Source organism: Pleurodeles waltl, chromosome 2_1 (assembly GCF_031143425.1).
Source record: "Pleurodeles waltl isolate 20211129_DDA chromosome 2_1, aPleWal1.hap1.20221129, whole genome shotgun sequence".
NCBI classification, from domain to species: domain Eukaryota; kingdom Metazoa; phylum Chordata; class Amphibia; order Caudata; family Salamandridae; genus Pleurodeles; species Pleurodeles waltl.
In genome coordinates, this window is record NC_090438.1 from 48259825 (window position 1) to 48279676 (window position 19852).

At 44.5% G+C, this 19852-nt stretch overlaps 1 protein-coding gene across 3 annotated transcripts in view; it reads left to right on the forward strand.

The window, feature by feature from the left end:
- The window catches only part of LOC138261141 (phosphatidylinositol 3,4,5-trisphosphate 5-phosphatase 2-like), a 446236-nt gene that overhangs the window by 221302 nt on the left and 205082 nt on the right, over window positions 1-19852 (forward strand). For 2 of the 3 annotated variants that reach the window (XM_069209825.1, XM_069209833.1), the window contains 4 exons: window positions 7859-7945; window positions 14075-14188; window positions 16471-16585; window positions 19437-19543. In XM_069209825.1, coding sequence (XP_069065926.1) covers window positions 7859-7945; window positions 14075-14188; window positions 16471-16585; window positions 19437-19543 — 423 coding nt within the window. The remainder of the gene's footprint in view (window positions 1-7858; window positions 7946-14074; window positions 14189-16470; window positions 16586-19436; window positions 19544-19852) is intronic. The other variant, XM_069209843.1, reaches the window with a different exon arrangement.

The window sequence follows — 19852 nt, forward strand, 5'->3', positions numbered from 1 at the left end:
GCATTGCAGGGGGCGACTCTGTCTATAAACTACTAGAGCAGATTTATAAATCTGAATTTTGATAAACTGATATAAAGCAGAATTTGTATGACCCATGGATTGCCAGCTTCTAACACCACCAACACTGAGTCCTGCTACTGATTTAGGCATATGTCGCTCTGTATGTTACTAGTGCTAGAGAATCACAGACATGGGTGAAGGACTGGAACCCAGAAGGGTCTTTTATCAATGCTCTGGCACACACCAGGGACCACATGGGAACAATGTCAGGCACCAGGAAATGAGCCCTCACCAAGCAGCATCACCAAGTAGACAAACCCAAAGCTGAATGAGCTACAAGCAGTCAGGAACTGTGGAGGGAAAACATCTCAAGAGATCAGAATTCCAAGAAATACTTTTAGAAACTGCAAAACGGTGATATCCCTAGAAAGTTAAACTGTCAAAATCCAAGACATCGGCATTGTAATAAATTAATGAAAAGCAGAATTGTAGGAATTAGAATTGTGATATTTTCATAGAAAATAGAATTTAACTAAATTTATGGAAATCATTATTGTGATTGTTTGATAGAAATCTCATACGCGATATTGGTCCTGATACAGGCGGCTGTTTAAATACCACATCGTTTCATTGCTTCCTTTTTTGGCAGGAAATCTGAGCAGTGAATCTTGGAGAAATTGCCATAGACACAAAAGATGCATATTCTGGCAGCCTTTGTGTCTCTGGCATGACTAGTCTGTGTCTGGCTGTGGCCTATGTTCTAGCTCTGTTTCAATTACTTTTGTATTACACCTTATATTTTCATCCTATTGCATGTTTGACGGACATTCTTTGAAATGACCATAGCAATTTTCTCACACTGTGTCTAATAGGAATGTCGCAGTCAGTGCTTAAATTGTGCTAGTATTTTCCGGTGCTTAGCACCGGCACTTATTTCTGAACACCTGCACCTATCATGGAATTATACCACAAAGTGGCGCTATCTGTCTAAAGTTATTCTGAATTTATCAGTACAATGTTCACTTAAAAGTGATAAAACTAGAGTATAGGTAACGCTGGTGCGGGCATTCGGCAGTAGTGGCATAGCTGTTGGTGGTGCCAGCCGGAGTGAACTCCTATGAAGTGCCTTGGCACTTAGGGGGTCATTCTGACCCTGGCGGTCATGGACCTCCAGGGCCAACGACCGCAGAAGCACCGCCAACAGGCTGGCGGTGCTTCTGGGGCCATTCTGACCGCGGCGGTAAAGCCGCGGTCAGAAAAGGGAAACCGGCGGTTTCCCGCCGGTTTCCTGCTGCCCCAGGGAATCCTCCACGGCGGCGCTGCAAGCAGCGCTGCCATGGGGATTCCGACCCCCTTCCCGCCATCCTGTTTCTGGCGGTTTTCACCGCCAGAAACAGGATGGCGGGAACGGGTGTCGTGGGGCCCCTGGGGGCCCCATTAAGATTTTCAGTGTCTGCTTGAAAATCGCGACCGGTGCAACTGCACCCGTCGCACACCAGCAACTCGGAGCCGGCTTCCTCGTTGCTGGGGCTTTCCCGCTGGGTGGGCGGGCAGCCTTTTGGCGGTCGCCCGCCAGCCCAGCGGGAAAGTCAGAATGACCGCCGCGGTCTTTTGACCGCGGTACGGTCTTCTGGAGGTTCCCGCCAGGCAGGCGGCTTCCGCCACCCGCGGGGGTCAGAATGACCCCCTTAATGTTTTACAAATCAAACACTGCTCTCACTAATGATACAGGATTCACTGCAGGTCCTTTACAGCCTGCTGTTGAAAGCTCTGTGGTTCACCAGATATCCAGGAATGGCACAGTCCAAGGACACTAACACATTTCGAGATGGTTCATCAACAAACAGTTGGTAAACCCATTTTGCCAAAGGACTAGTCCATAATTTCACATCAGAAGTCGAGTTAGCATATCTGAGCCTAATTTATGATTCAAGACGGTTTTATTTCCAGGTACATAAATACAAGACACAAAACATCACTATGTTATACATGTGCAAGAAGCAAGTGCCAACACGTGTTTCGCCCCCTAGTGGTTCATAAACCTGGGGCTTTCTCAAGGCAATTCAAATATTTATGAAATCAATTCTTTGAAGAGCTTCACTTTTGAAGTGGGCCAGTTTAGACGTAGGGACTTGTCCCTTGACCTCAATGAATACGAGATATTATCTCACTCGACTTGTTCTCTGATGCAATATGACCAAGAAGCTCTTCAAAGAATTGATTTTAGTTTATTAATTTAACTGAAGAATATAGTTATAATTTACTTGCATGTATCTTTGCACCTTATGTGTACTATCTGGCGGTTTTGGCTCACAGAGTAATCCTAATCACATAAGAGTACTTTGGGTAGTAAAACTGTGTGTCAGCATATTTGTACTAATGAGCCCAGTGTATATGGTGGTGTCGTTGTCACAATATCTATTCTATTCTTTGGGGCTCTGTCTGCGTGACATGAACATATCATCTGCTTAAGTTCTTTTCGAAATTCAGACAGAAGCATCTGCTCTCTCTTGACACTAGAGCCGATTAGAACTAGGGACGTGCTCATGGTTCATTGATGTGTATATATTCAACAAGGACACCCCTATGTGCTCACTGGACCACAGGAGAATAGGACTTAGCCCTTTTGGCAGGTTCATCCCGTGACATTTTGCCTCCTTCCTCCTATTTTTTCTGACCTCTCGCTGTTGGCTCTAGGACTCTGAGCACTTTATCACTGCTGATCAGAGCTAAAATGCAGATGCTCTCCCTTCTAAAGTTGGTATGATTGGCTTATACCTAATTGGCATATTTAATTTGCCTGTAAGCCCCTTGTACAGTGGTGTTTCTATATCCAGGGCCTGTAAATTAAATGCTACTAGTGGGCCTGCAGCACTGCTTGCGCCACCCACTGAAGTAGACTTTCAAACCCGTGTCAGGCCTGCTAGCGCAGGGCCTGTGTGCACAGATTGCTGCCACAGGGACCTGGCATCTAAATTTACTTGCCAGGCCCAGAACTCCTGTTTTACTACATGTAAGTCACCCCTAAGTTAGGCCCTAGCTAGCCCTACGGGCAGGGTGCTATGTATGTAGAAGGCAGGACATGTGCCAGGTTGCGTGGCCTGTCCTGGTAGTGACAAACAGCCTGTTTGGTTTCTCACTGATATGAGTGCTGCCTTCTCATAGGATTGCATTGGAAATGCCCTGCCTTATGTCCAGGGGGTATTGTCTGATTTATGAGGGGTAGCATAGGCATGTTTGGTATGGTTGTAATGGTAGTGAGAAATGCTGCTTACTGGTGTAAGTGGATTTTTTACTACTATTACAGAAATGGCACTTCTAGAAAGGAAGCATTTCTCTGTGCTTATGACTCTGGTGTTTTGCAGCTTGACTCCAATCCACGTCTGGGCAGAGTGACAGTTGGGGCTTTGTGCATACTTTTCGGACAGCCTGTACACAGGGAGGGTGGAGGTGTCATAGAGATGCATCTACATTTTGTATAGCCTTCCTGGGCTGAGAGAAGGGAGTGGCGGGGCACACCTGCATTTGTAAAGGCTGTGCCCTGGCCTCACACAATAGGGTCGTTTACCCCCCACTGATGTTTGGAGCCTGTGCTGGAGGAGAGACGGGACACTCCTGGAACAAGTTGTAACTGGTTGGAACCTCCTCTCCCCCTCTTTGTTAACACACTGTAACACTGAGTATAAGTACCGGGGAGTTTTCCCCACAATTTGTAGACATCTTGGAACTGGACACAGAACGCTGCTGGAGGGAACTCTCTTGGGACTGCTGCTGCTGTGCTGACCTGTGACCTGCTGGGTCACTAGGAGGAACTGCGAACTGCCTGCATTCCCCTTGCCTGGCCTGCTTCTGGGCCCTGCCGCCCTGTGCTCCATTGAACTTTGTCCCCCAGGGTCAGGGTGCTGTGGCCCCTGACCCCTGCAACTTCTCAAAACCGAAGAGTGCTTCAGTCCGTGTCTAGCGCCTGGAGGGCGCATTGTTGTGCTGCCTTTTGTGCTTTGAGAGTGCTCTGGGAACTGCGCAGCCATCACCGCCGCGACCTGGGCTGGACTTGTGGCACCAATGTTCATATCCAATGCTGAAAACTGTAAATCTGAATCAATTGCCATCAACCACACACTAACGACCTTTAACAAAAATGTAATCTCCCTTTTAGAATAAACTGTACTCAGAAATCCTCATAAATGCACTGCAACGTGTACCAATAAGAGCATCCCTTGGTTCATCACAGAGTTATATACTTGAAAACTTAAAGCCAAAAGAGCAGAAAGAAAATAGAGGCAGAATTAGAGGGAGGAAGCCAAAGAGTAAAATCCAGCAATCGCTGGATGAAAAAAGCAAATAATTCTGGCAAAACCGAAGTATTACCCTGTTTGCATCAGCAAAGCATTAAACTTGCCCAAAGAACATTTCGGAACAACAGTAAATTGACAACACGAATATCCAAAGATTACAATATAGAAAATACTCAAGCCCCATCAATAATCTTTCTCAACTTTCCACAGCCAAGACAGAAAAGATGAGACTTGAGGTCAAGCTGGAAGCTCAGGTCATCCAGGCTCTGCCACCCCATGCCCTGGGAACAAATGAAAAACAAATTCACCCATTTTAGGGAGATCTCCACGATCAAAGTGCTAGAATTGATTACCAACAGCAGACCATTATAATACCCTGCTGATGTCTGCCCAGCGCATACCATGCAACAACTAGGACCTCTGGTTATCTCTGTATATAGCCCGTCTGTTCAAGCAGTCCTTTAATCAAGGAATAGTTTCCGCTGACTGGAACCACAATGATCTGATCACTTCTACTACAGGAAATCCTCTTGAGGTACAATCACAACTATTTTCGTCCAACATCTTCAACACCTTTTTGGAGCTACTGTTGGAAAAAATGGGTTTATACCGTGCTCTGAAATGGTTCCAGTAATTTCTCTTATCTCATCACAGACTGTCTTCCTTCCACCTTGGTGTCCCACAGGGATCTGTAGTTTCTTTTTAACTCTTTCACATTTCTGTGGTCTTATTGGCTAGCCTTTTGCAGACATGGTGAGAACAGTTCTACATGTTCGTTGAAGGCACACAACTGTTACTCAAACTCACAGCTGGACAGACAGATCTACCACCTGCGGGTCTCATACAAGAAGATCTATTTGAGACCAAAAGTAAGAGCACTTATGGCCTGTAATTTTCTCAAATTTAACCCCTTTGAAGACAGAAGTACTAATCAATAAATTTCCATGGATAAATGGATACGGGCCTGTTGCTCCAAAGCGCTGGGCCCTCCATCTATTCCGGTAAGGGTAGTTCACAACCTGGGCGTTATCGCTGACTCTGACCTCCTTGGAAAAACAGATTGCAAAAAGTTTGTGCTTTTGGAAAATAAATGCTTTGAAAACGTATGTCCTATATCCCACCAGCACTGGATGGACCATAGTAACAGTGTTAATATAATGAAGAATGTGCCAATGAAGTGATGACTATCTGGGATTACCAGCGAACTCCCTCGGGAAGACACACATGGTGCAAAATTCCACTGCTCGACCGTTGACAGGATTCGGGCGTGGAGACCACATCACCCCCACACTCAGATCAAATCCCTTTTGTGGACCGAGCCTTCTCGGTCGCTGCAGCGAGGTTACGGAACAAACTCCCCTGAGACTTACATGCGCTGCCCACACTCCTTGTCACTCAGAAGAAACTGGAAACAAGTCCTTTTAAACAATAAATTAGAGTCCGTCTGACTGCTCCATATCATATTCCTCCAGGTTGTGTTGTTATCTTATGTTATGTTATTTCGATTTGTGAAGCGCACTAATCCCCTCCGAGGGAATCCAGGCGATTGAGCAGGCGTGTAGGCGTGTGGTCCCCATGGAGTGAGTCAAAAAGCCAGGTCTTCAGCTTCTTGCAGAGCTCCAGAAGTGAGTTCCCCAAGAAGCTGAAGTCCTGGTTCTTCGAATAACTCCATCTTCAGCAGCCTTGAGCAGTTAAGCGCTTTATAAGTACTTGTAGCAAAACATAACATGACTAGACTTTGAGTTGAGAAACTGAAACATTCTGGGAATAGCAATTATAATTCACAATGGAAACAATGGAGCAGAAGACCTGGATCCCAATGGTTTGTGAAAGGAAAGTCCAGAAGTTGCAATGGGCCTGGTGCCACGCTAGCCCTCTCCTGAGCCTGTAAACACCCACCTTCTTCCAATCCCAGGTGATTCCTTCTGTTCATCTTTCCTACCTTCCCTTTTTTTCTTCACCCTCTTTAGTACTCATATTTCTTTTTATTTCCCTCATTGCATTTCCTTTCTCTGTCATTCTTTTTGCCATTCTTGCTCTGTCTTTTTTCCCTGATTCTGTAGTGAATCCTAGTTTGTTTTAATGGGATAACAGGAGTTAGCTTAGCCTCTGGCTTGTAGACTCGTGCCCCCGTCACCTAGTGACTTTTAACCTGCTTAGCTTGCTCTGTCTTAGCTCATTTAATTATTTATTTCCTCTAAGATGGCTGCCTTGTTTATAGTTAGGCCACTTGTTATGAGTTTTATTATCAGTGTCATTGCGCCAAGGCGTCAAGATCAAGCACAAAAGACAAACAAATAGTATGTGTTCACACTTAGGGATTTTCCCTCTCTATACTTTCGAGGGATTGTTGATATTAATTGCCGTCCCAAGCATGCCTGTTACCTATTGTTTTGGAATACACCTACGTCAGGGGACCTTGTAGATCTATATAAATACATCACACTTCAGACAGATAATCAGAGGGATTCCGACCAGAGGGCATTGCCACCATCGCTGATACTGATGCTGCAGTCGTCTTGACGCTGACCCAGTCTTCGTGTCCCTACGGAGTCTGAGATAGAGACCTCATTCCAAGGTAACGAGGGATGGTGGCTCCTCTCATGGACATGGCTTTGGCAGATTAGGTTTATCAAACCCAGCTCTCCTTTAGGTAGGAGGTTAGGTCTATTCTCATTAGGGTATTAGGGCATATTCCATCTCATACATATATATATATTTCTTTCACATATTGCAAAAATGGTGGGGATCTTTATAACCATGACTCTCTTCTTCACAATACTGTTGCTTGGTATATTCATTATCCTAATCATTGCAGTTCATGCAACTTATCGCAAATGGCAGTTATGTTAAATAAAAACTATTATAACTTCACTGCATCTGTGTTATTGCCTTTGTTTGTATGAGACATAATGCATCTGTGAGAAAAGGGTAATTTCCGTTTAACCACGACAACCCTGAGATATCTTACTTTGAGTCCATGCGTAAGCGACTGCTACAAATCACCTTTTACTATTGTGTTTCTGGTGAGGTACTGCTAGTAAGCCGATAAGGTTTGGCCAACAGTTACAACTAGTTGTAGGAAGAGACTTAGTCACCTCCAAACGAAAGTGCTGTCATCCTGGGACCAGCAGTCTTGCTCAGAGCAAGCGTCCAAACTACGACAATTACATCAATTCTTTGCTGCCCTTAGTTCGCCTGACAGCGCTCAGCCCACATCCCTCATTCTGTTGCAGTGCCATTGGTCAGCTGCACACATGGGAGGAACGTAGAGAACTAACTGCTGTTCCAGTGTCTCAGTGGCACCCCTGCTCCAGCTGCTAAAGCGGGGGTTCATGATGGCACTGTGAGCCACTACGGGGTGCTCTCAGACCCTATCAAAATACCCTGTGTCTTCCTGCAGGCATCTGGGACAGGGTGCTCTCTTCATGTTACATGGTCTGGTAATTCTTTCAGGGGTCACATAGCTCTGTGTAGATAATTGAAGTGTGTACATTTAAGTCCAGTTTTTCTAGCAACCTTGTGAACTTTCTATTCATAACTTACTCTCTGGCTTTGCTTAGGCTTTCTCTGGCCTGGATCCAGAACTGGAACAGCTCATCTGTAAAATCTCCACCCTGAGCAGCCTGCTGTCCTCCCTGGAGAAGAAGGTAGGTCACTGCGTGCCTTACCACCCCTCGGAGGGGGCGGAATTCACATCTTACATCATTAGACGCCCAGATATTCATTTCATACCCAGCCAGGCAGGCACAGCTAGCCTGCGTCTCCCTATATCTTACCCATCATCCCCCCCAAGCCAAGCTAGACTGACACCTCCATTTTAAGAAGTGCAGAGCAAGAGTTGATGGGCTGAAATACGTGGAAAATGGAAGAACGATGTCTGCACAGCCTCGTCTTCTGCTCACCTCTTTTTGACATATTTTGGAAATATTGCGAAGAGTGTGTAAATTCTTATTAACTGGCCCTACATGTCAGGTGACGGCTGGGAAAAAAACAAGAGACAGAACTGGCCATTTTCTCAGGAGTCTTCCAACTACATCACATGAGAGTTTGTGGCCAATTACTTGATTAATTAGAGCATTAGACTGTTGAGCGCTCCATTGAAGACACTCAAGTAACTCTGGCCCTATATTGGCTGGTACGAGCCTGGAGCTCCAGTATTCTAATGTTTGTCTTCATGTTCCCCCCTTTTAATTTAGGACATTGTGCCCTTAGTGGGCTTAGGCCTGTAACTCGGGTTCAGGGCCTTTAACAACCAGTATAGCCCTCCGCATTGGGCTATAAGGCTATATTATTCTGCGTCTGTCTGGGCGAATTGTTTCTTATCTTTGTCTGCTCACCGAGAGTGCAGAACTTTGAGCCTACTTATAATATAGAACACTGACTCTTGAGTGAAATGCAGCCAGCCACAGAGCACAAGAGAAGAAGGCAAGCCCCCCTGAGCCCTTTGGGATGTTGACTGGAATGTACCAGAGGAATTGGAAGGAGGGCAGATTCAATAATTAATAATTAGTATTGGGGCCTTCACGTTGCATAACTGTTCATGAGTCAAAGGGATGCTTATTAAGATAAATGAGATTCCTATACATCAAAGAATTCTTAATCACAGAATAATCTGAATTGATGCTCTGTGTTTCCTTGCCAGAACCATCCTTAGGGTCCTTTAGAGGCCCCAGAAGACCCCACCTGGTCTTGAGCCCTGCTTGACATGATGACCAGCCCTGTCCAAATGACAAGTTCACTTCTTGTCTCCCACTGTCCCATCTCTGTGACTAGTCCCTGGTTCTGTAATCTGGTCTGGACCTGACCTCACAAACCCATCCTTTCTATCTACAGCAGCTCAGGCTTGACAGGTTTCTGTCTTTTCTTGTTCCCTGGGGATAGTTTACCTTTAACTGACTAACTAGAAAAGTGTCCCATCCCTACTCAACAATTACCTGGCTGAAAAACCTATCTGTAAACAGATGCCTCAGATATTTCCTGGGGTATGCAGTGCCCCAAGTTGCTGTATCCTATTGCATAGTCCTCCAAGATGTTGATTAATAGGCTCGATGCCATTGGCAACAGAATCTAGAGGGGGCTGATCAGGCGCCTTTGGGTCCATGGTTGTGTCATTCATACCAGGCCAGTTGCTCCTCATCCAATTCAGATTTAAAATCACTTTTAACTAGGTATTGGAAAACAGGTACCTCATGAGGACAATAATCTGATCCTTCCACAAAACAAATATTTTACCAATTTTTCCACTGTAAGCAGATAAGAGGCCATTGGAGTGTCACTCTTGTGTGATTTGGCTAAAGAGGCATTGTTGTTGTGGGAAGCTTTGGAATGGATACGTTTAACCAAAGAAGTGCCATTTAGAAGAAAATCTTTTGTGAAAGGATAAGCAAATCTACTTATGAAACCTCAATATGGCATCTCTTATTCAGGATCTGATAGCCTCGTATTGAACAGTTTGTTCTTTCTTTGGTTTTGTCTGCCTTCTATGCAAGAACAAAGGAATGTTATTGCAAAACAATGTGTAATCTGTCCGAGGTGAACGTGATCCACAGATAAACGTAGTCAATGGCACTAAATGTTTGCGCCACCAGAATAACCTCAGTATACTGTGCTGCAGGACTTGAAGACTATTCTACCTCTATCTTAGAAGTAGACCGTTTACAACTCCAGAAGAATCATGGACACTGTGTCGCAGAACTTGATGAATAATCTACCTGTATTTTATCAGTAAACTGTTTATGATGTTATACAGTTCCTACGAATCAGGAAGGATTGGGTATCTGGTCAACCTAAACATCAGTGTATAGGGACTCAGTCCTCCTATACCATCAGGAAATGTTGACACGGTTTCTAGCTAGCTCACGGTGCCCCACCCGAATCTCTAAACATATCAGAATACCAGATGGTATCTGCAACCTCGAACATGACCAGTCAGTTTCCCAAGGAAGTCCTGGAAACAGATATACACTTTGGTTATCACACTGCGCACCCAAGATGAGACACAAGAAAGATGCGGAAATGTTGTTTCAAACATTATTGCAACAATCTTAGTCTTGCATAAAAAACATGAGCTGCGATTATTAGGCAAATCAAACAAAGCATGGTAACCAGCAGTACGAAAATGGTGAAGAAAATAAACAATTCAACCATGATCATATTATTATGTTGGTACACTCCTATCTGATACTACCTACACTATTGAGAGCATAGTGGGAGTACCCTCTGCCAGATCAATTGGGTTAGCCAAACCCTCATACCTGGTTAAGATGTCCCAGAAAGCCAAGAAAGCCAGTCTAGTGTAGTGCAGGCTAATGTCCCTTGCAGGGTAAAGGTCCGAGTCAGCAGGGCTGCATCTCGGCCACAGTGCACTTCATTCCAGGATACTCCTAGTAGAAGTGCTAATCTGCCAAATGTTACACAGAGACAGTTTTTATAACACAAGCACTGTTGGTATTGCACTGTGTCAGAGGTGCAGGGCCAATGTTATGATATGTCTGCAAGTGACGAGCTGTCTCCACGGACAATTACAATACTAGGGCATTGGCCTACTAGGGCATTAGGGCAGGCAGCAGCACTTACAAGAAACATGCTGCATGCACAGTGATTTCTCAGTACATTATTGTATAAGTGAAAAGCCAGGTAGAAATTAATTCACCATCACACAGAAAGGCTTAGTTTAATTTGCAATCTAAAATTAAGGCTCAAAGCGGGCCCTTACCACAGTGACTCGAGAAGAACCACACACTTTGTTGCAAGACTTCACAACAACTCTACGTGTATCCTGAAAGTAGACCGTTTATGACTCCAGAAGAACCCAAAATGCCGTGTCGCAGGATTTGACAACTAATCTACCTGTATCGTATATGTAGACTCTTTGGCACTCCAGAATAACGCAGCACACTGTCACAGGACTTGAAGACTAATCTACGTGTATGTTCAAAGTGGACTGAGTTGGTGGTAGACCATTTACTCTCTATAATGGCCAGCTGTCTTAAAGTGTATTCTATCTGCCCACATCTAAAGTATTTGACAAACAAGTGTGTTTTTATCTCTCCTGGAGATTATTATTATATACCTTTTTTTCTAGAACATTCCAAGGTTGGCGGTAGAGGTGAAAATGGGTAAAAATTATAATTGTGCTCGTTTTTGCCTCTATGATTTTATGAACCGTGTTATTATCAGCTGATAACAAAGGGTAAAAACTGTCAAAAACTGTGGCTGCCAACAAAAACCACACCTAATTGGCCAAGGCGTTTTAGCGCATGATTTATTGGCAATTGACAAAAGAAACGATTAATTCTAGGAATTGTAGATTTAACGTTCATGATTTCTGTGGATTTACACATGTTGCTCATTCACAATATCTTAAAGGCATATAAACTAAATTTGATGACAGTCATAAAATTGCAAACACACTGCAAGCTCACCATGTAAACTCCAGAGGCTGGAAAGTGCAAACAGGGCTTTGCAAAGCCACCCTTCCCTCCACCTAGAACCCAGGCCCACCTCGCACCCCTAGTTTTGACTGTGGGTGAGTTACAAACCGATGGAGTGCCACAGTAGTTTACTCAACTTGCCCCTGCACATCTCACTCCTCCCCAATCAGTGCTCTGCTGCGAAACCATCTCTCCCACTGTTTCCGCAGAGCATCACGTGAATGACGTCAATGTATTACCAATATACAACATTGTTAGAAAGTGTGTATTGTGAATGAAGCTTCCATTGAGTGCTCAAAGTAGCATTTTTAAGGACTTCTGCTGGAAGTGTTAGTGTAGACAGAGCCATTGTTTAAGAAATGCCTTCATTTTTGTAATACACCTCCTGAGCTTGGTTGGTGAGGACATAAGAGAAAGATTTATTTTACCTTAAGAACTGAGTTAATACTGACGATTTAGCAAATTACGTTGTTGTTTCTGATTTGCTGATGGACCATAACCATGATCGTACCATGCTGAATTTGCAGAATCTATTAATAGCCTGTGTGATTTGTCCATAAAACCTTTTGGTTTCTGTCTGTTGTGGGGGGATTTTACTTTCATTGGGAATTCTTTTAGTATTTTCCTTGTAAGCGACTTGCCGTGCTCCTCTTTTGCCCTTAAACTTGCTATCGAGATGCTGTCAGTACTCCTTATGAGTTTCCCACTCCGAATATTTACTTTGATTCTGTTCAACTAGGGTTTGTAAAGTTTTATGATTCTGCATTTATCTGTATCAGTAATTGGGCCTTTGTGGGAATTTATGCATTTTTCTCTCTCTACTGCATATTAATTGTTGTGTAATACATTCACTTTTTGCCTTATGTTTGATATAGAACTCAGCCGTTTATGCTTCCAATATTTTATTTTATTTAACTGTGATAAATTGTGTTTTCCTGATGAGGAGTGTAGTCTGCAACCTCTAGATGAACTGAAGACACTGGAACTAAATTGTTTTGGTAGAAATCGGGGTGATCAAATATTGGGGACCAGGTGATTACTGGGGTTCGGCTGCCACCTGGTCCTTTCAGTATCTTTAAACTCGCAGGTGCGGCCCCTCACCCACTTCCACAAGGGCTGAAAATCACATACCCAGTCCTCTTGACACACAATCAACCCACATTAGAGAGCTGACCCTCTGTTGGCAAGTCACACCCAGAGTAGACAGTGCAGGGTGATGTCCTGTTAAAATTAATCTAAGATGGAGTCTCAGTTGGATGCTTTTTGGGCCTCAGGAAGACATGGTCACAAGTGAGTAAGTCAGTAAAAAGCTTATATAGCGCGTGGATGCTTGAAGGTGTATTGGTGCTGAAATCTGGAGTTGAAGCCATCACATCAGAACCTATTTGGCAAGAGAGGCTCAAAAAGCCTGGTTTTAAGTTGCTTCCTAAACAATGCCATCTTGGACTGAGGTCTAATTTGAAAGGGCAATGAATTCCAAAATTTGCAAGCCGAGTTGGGAAAGCTCCTACCTCTCCATCGTGCCTTGTTGATTGTCAGGGTGGTCACCATTTTGGCTGAATTCGACTGAAGGTTGCGATTGGGAGAATGACAGTAAACATCTTTCGACATTGATCAGGGCCACGATTATTCAGTGCTTTGTGAACCAAGCAAAGCGCCTTGAACTGTACTCGCTCATGGACAGGAAGACAATGAAGGCTGATGATAGTTTGCGTAACAGAACTGAATTTTGGGACCTTCATGAGCAGGTGAGCTGCCGCATTTCGGAGAGTCTGGAGTTTTTGTAATAATCATTGTTGAATGCCACCTTAAAGAGCACTGCAGTAGTCTAACCTTGAGATGACCAGTGCAATGATCACCGTTTTCTGGAGCTCTGAGGGGAGAAAGGAAAAAATATTTCTTTTTAGCCTTTTGCACTGGAGACGTAAGTGGACCGAGGTCAATAGAGGCACGCCAAAAGCCCCGAAAAAGTTTTAAAAATATTGTTATGTTCTGGTCCCAACATTAGATAGCAAAAGGATTTAAATCAGAAACATAAACATCTGCAATCCTTTTATTCCAGGTAAGTAACATTGTTTGTATGCCAGAGTCACCCCAGGACAGCAGCTAACTGTTCCACACTGGTATCTATGGAGTGGGACATGTTTTAAAATGTTTATTTTGCTTTATTTATATAATCAGGATAGCTGTACTATCCAAGGTGAGAGCTGATGGTGATTACATTAATAATCAGGTGGGGTTACATTTTTATTAATTGACATCATTAGAAGTAGAAGTCGTCTAATATGTTGTTCCCTCCGGTATCCGGAGACTTTGTAAGTCTTTTTGGTTCTCTTTCTTTAGGTTCTGACAGCATTACAAGAAACTGTCCTCAACGTGGCTTTGACAAATGCCCCCGGGACGGGCTCCCCGGTGCACTCCCCAAACACCCCGAGCAGTGATGGACACAAGTTTGAGGTGAGCAAAGCCCAGGAGCAGAGGCAGGGCTTTATATGCATCTGTTTAACATCTTTGTCTGGTGTTTGCTTTCGGAATAATAACTTGCTTTGTATTCTACGTAAAGAGTAGGAGTCTCACACTAATGTAATAACGCATGTAACTAGAACCCAACTAACGAGTGTGCATTGTACTGAACTCGGGAGGATGGCTGGCCACACTGGAGTGTAAACCTGCGGCACCCTAGTTACATATACCAAGTTCTGATTAGTGGGTAGATTAACCCCCTTGTTATCTAGTGTCTCCAAGTTCTGTTATGTTTTTTCTTCAAAGTAGTCTTTTCAAAATTAGATATGATAGGATTTTATTTAGTGCTAAAACTGTCCTCTTGTGGCCCCGCTTTGTAAATGTCACCTTGGCCAGCGGATCTAGGACAGGCAGCCATCCAAAAAAGTCTGTAAAACACCTAGGAATTCTCTAAAATGTGGCCTTAACTTTGGAACCTCAGATAGACTCCTCAGTAAAATCTTCTACGAACACCCTAAGAATCCCAAGTCAGATTTCTCCTCGCCTAGTCTTTCTCCGTAGAGTTGAAGCTCAGGGGCGCTTGTGCACGCTCACCTAGGTTTAGCTATCGACATCGAGATGCTTCCTAAACTAATTACAGCAGGTCCAAAGCTGAAGGGCCAGGCTGCTTTACCTGAATCCCCAGGATCACTTAATCCAGCTGTACTGACTCTGCCTTGGCTTCCAGTTTCACGATGGATCACTGTAAAGGCACCGCGCATAAATCACTGGGCACCGCAAGGAAACAGACCATGCGCCTGATTTAGATCTTGGCGGAGGGAATACTCCATCACCAATGTGACGGATATTCCGTCCGCCTTATCACGGTCTCCATAGGATATTATTGGATTGTAATAAGGTGGACAGGATATCCATCACGTTTGTGATGCAGTATTCCCCTCTGACAAGTTCTAAAGTAGGCCTCAAGTTTCTTCTAGCAAAGGTTTGACTCACCCCCATTCTGTAAAGTCCTGTTTCACTTGTTTCTTTAGGGGTGAGCTCTCAGCGTGCTCTTGAATAAACATCTACAAAGGGCAGTGAGGGGACAGTGAAGCCCGGTTGGGTGGATTAGTAACCGAGTCCAATGTCCTCCATTCCTGGCCTCTGATTCAAATGACCTTTCTTGCTGCCTGGTTCTGTGGTTACACAGGCTTCCTAATTTCAGAGGGAAGAGGTTTCCTACGCCCATGTACAGGTCGAACAGTAGAAGTTTGACTTGTTCCCATGATTGGAACCTAACTTCTGGCTAGGTGTACTCAGGGAACACTCATTCTGAACAGCACATTATACAGACAGGCTAAGAACAGAAATTGATTGAGTTGTATGATTTGTTGTCTACCTGCAACTGGATTTGTCACCTGGGCACATTTTGTAGGTGTCTAGTGGTTGTGTGCAAGTGGTGGAAGTAGATCTCGAATAAGAGGCACAAGAGAGATGGCCCTGGCGCAGGTCACAGAACAGGACTCGTGTAGGGAATTTGGCTAAGCCACTTACCCCTGTATTTCTGGGGAACTGGCGTAGGACAGGGACGCAAGTCTTCTTGCTGCGCTGCCACACGCCAACGTGAAAGGGCAGGAATGCACTGCATTCATGAAATATGGTACATTCCTGTCCTTTCCCCCTGCGCTGGCACACAATTGGCTGCCCAGCGCCAATGCAGGAACCCTTGCACCATGGTGCAAGGGTGTCTGAGTTGCATGCAGGATTGTTTGTGTGCAGGAAGGGGCACCTTGCTGTACAACACAATCCCAAGAGGTATTTTCCTCTTTTCATGTGTGCTGCAGAATGCAGTACACATGGAAAGAGGATGAAATAGGGAGAAATTAAAATATTTCTCCTTGTTACATCTGTTCTGGGGAAGCGCAAGGTTTTGGTGCTGTAAATCTGGGGCTGTGTCAAACTCCATGGGTGTTGCATGAGAACATCCACTGCAGCACTCATCGAACGGCTCCCTGCAGCAAAGCAAGGCAACGCTGCGACTTGCGATGCTTTGTCTTCTATGGGGCCATTCGAAGTCATGCAAAGTGGCCTAGCGTGGGCTCATAGATATGAGTGAGGGGCTGCGCCCCCGGAGTGTCAATAGAAGTTATGCTCCGGCGGCGTAAGCCTCTCATAAATGTGCCCCTGAATCTCTGAGTGCAGATGTAGAACTGTGAGTGTGCACCTTGCGGGGTTCTTCATCTTCCAAAGTTCTCGGTGGAAACCCCATTTTTGACCTTGTTCTTTTTTCACTGCAGGTCAGACTTGGTAAGACGCAGAAGGCCACAGTGATGGTGGAGCTGGAGAAGGGGCAGGTGGTCATCTTCAAGAAAGGAATGGGAGCCCCAGAAGAGACCATCACTCATGAACAAAGTAAGAGAACGGGAGCTCGTTTACCTACTGCCTATTGCACCAAACACCCTGATATTGACTTAAGAAAGATACTCTTCCCACTTTCCCGTTTCTCTGCTTCTCCATGTGTGTCGAAGGAGAGGAACAAAGATGGTTCTCGGTGAACTCTTGTCTGGTACAGAGGTTCTGCCTACACGTCCCATTTATGTAGACTTTGAGCAGAGGATCTTCTGTACTTCATTCTTGTGTTTATATTTTACTCCTTTATGTCTCTTTTTCTGTACAAATATCCCTTAATGTGCCCTACTGGCAAGGGATTTTTTTTTTGTACTTACCAAATAAATAAGGGTGTGTGTTGGAAATTATGGGCTGATTTAGAGTTGGCAGATGGGTTACTTCGTCACAAATGTGACGGATATCCCTTCTGCTGTTGACGATCCCCATGGGATAGAATGGAATTGTAATACGGCGGATGAGATATCCGTGTTTGTGACAGAGTAACCCCATCTGCCAAACTCTAAACCAGGCCCTAAGTACCGCTCTGTTGCTCACAGGGAATCATGCACCCTCAATAGAATCAAATATGTTGAGCTAATTCAGTTCTCATAACCTTTGAGGCTGCCAAGGTTTGTAACTTACCTATTAAGACTGTTCCTGAGAAGTTTGCAGAGACTGTCTGCGTGGGGCCTCAGTGAGGAGTGAAACAGTACGTTTGTGTAAGTTCACACAGGTGCTCAGTGCCTCCACTGCCTCTCATGTATTTTGTTTTGTTAATGTTATTTAATGGCATCGGTTTATGGAGGAGTCACAAGTTCACTTAACAACATTTTTTAAAGTAACTCATCTTAAAATCACAGCCCAGAGTAGACTAACAATGATGTTGAAGGTACATTTGCATGGCTTGCATTGCATGCAGCACACAACAGTATGTGCTGAGATACTAAGCGCCGGTGGGCAAGTGACCTGCAGACCAGGAGCTGTGCCTGAGAATACAGGTTCTGCGGGACAGCTAGGTGGGTAGACTCTGGGAATATTTGGCAGGATCCCACAAGGTCATAGTAAAATATTACATGAAAGGGATAAAGGTCCTTTGAAAGCAGCATAAAGGGTACCATTTAGAACCTGATGAAAAAATACCATAAATCAGAAGTGATCTGACCCCCCCCCCATCAAACTCACAGTCCCCTAAGTGTTTTGGAAGTGGGGGAACCACCAGGTTTCCAATGGCAAACCCTCAGTTGTGTCTGCCTTGGAGGTATTGGCCCAGCGGTCATTCACCACAGGGCCACCAAGGTCACAGTGTCAGAAGCCCCATTCTGTCCAGGGCTTGTCTTCTTGGGCTAATATTTCCTGCCCAAGTGCCCCACGTGAACCACATCTGTGGCAGAAAAAGCAAAAAAATGTTTTGGAAGAGCATGGAGAAAACTACAAATGCATCAGGAGCATTTATGTTTTGATCTTCAGCAGGAACCCCCTACTTCTGGAGTTTGTTTCTACAGAACAAAAACATGCAAGGTGGGCTGCCACAACATGGTGGCGAGACCGGCATACGTTATTGCCCAAAGTGTTACCTCTGCTTTGGGACGGGCACATTAGGAAACCCATACCTGCCTAGCTTGCAGTGATCGCTAAATCAGCAGCAAAGCATTTATTACTACCTTAATTTCCAAAACTGCTTCCGGCTTCAACATACCAGACTATCGGCTTACTTCTACAACGTAAACTCAGCTCTTACTCCACACACACCAACCTCTTGTTTCATCTACCTCCAGCATCAACTCTTAAATTTGCCAATGCTTCCATAAATGTCTTTAAAACTGTTCTGCTGAACCACCTGCGTGTCACCATTGCTATTGACTCAACACATGAGTAGCAGCCAAACAAACCAGCAACCATCATCTGAAGGGAAACCTCCAATGTGCACCACTTATGTAAACCCTCATTTTCCACACACTTGGTCCCAGATTACTTCGTCGGGGCTTCTGCCAATGGGTCTTCCCTGTGCTCTGTCCTGGGGTTAGAACATAGTCCTTGTCCATGTCACAGCATCACCAACCTCCTGGTCCGGATTAAATGCAAACCATGAAACATATTCATCCATTACAGACAGCAAAGACAGGTGACCTAGAAGCAATCTTGCATACCAGAACTAATTCAGGAGTACACATGCTATCGTAAGTCATGAGTACATGAGTAAGTCATACCTACTCACAACAAAATCTTCGTCAATCAGGATCTCAGTATAAAGGCAAAGGACGTAGGGGGTGAATAGACAAATCTTTCTCTTGTTTTGGAAATAGAGGTGGGCGAGCCAACAAATTAACAGGAAGAGCCGAGCCAAAGCTGGGCGAAGCGTCTGGCTCAGATCTTAGAGCCCGTGCATGAGCCGAGCCCTAAAAATGTTTCCTGTGTTTAATTTAAAGCAAACATCACGTCAAATTCTAAAAAGTCTCATCAAAACTAAAAAAATATGCTATAATGAAGAAAAATATTTTTGGTGAAGGAAAATATTTGTCTAAGATCCCACAGTTCAAGATGGGGAAGCCCCTATTCAGGTTTTTCTGGTGACTCTTTGTACAAATAAACTACTAAATGGGTATCCATTTGTCTGTCCTTAAGATAAGGCTTTGGTTTTACCTGTTTGTGCATTTTTCTGCAGTTTTTATATAGCGCCAACTCAACCCGAAGCACCTTTTTACATTACAAAATGTCACCATTCATCATTTGTAGGCACGGGGGGATTGAGCACTATATAAAAAAAAACTATTAGGCACTATAGAGAATGATCACTCGTCTCACTTGGGGCCTGGCTGGCATCTACAGAGCTGTGCATGAATGTACAACTAGTAACTTGTTGATTTTCTATTTGCAGTTCTGCAGCTGGTTAAGTTCCAGAGTGAGCCGTGCAAGGTGAAGCTTGTGTACGGCCGGGAGCAGCAGAGGAGCCTGACTCGAGACATCTTCTTCCAGAACGCCAAGGTCAGTGAGTTGAATTCAGTGGCGGCTGGTGACATTTGAAAGTGGTGGGGCGTAAAGGTTTGAGAAGAGTGTTCGGTGGCGAACGAGAGTAGCGAGCATGCCTGACCGTCATACGAAGGGTTCAGGGGCGGGGGGGCAGGTTCTTCCCCCAAGAACATTTTGAAAAATTAGTGGGCAAATGGTCCATTTTCAAGCAAATTTTAGAAAGCAAGAAGGTGTAGTGTAGTTATGACACCAATAAAGAGTTTTCATATGAGGATGACATAGGTAGCTGCTTATTTAGTATAACCACAGAACTTCATAACAGTC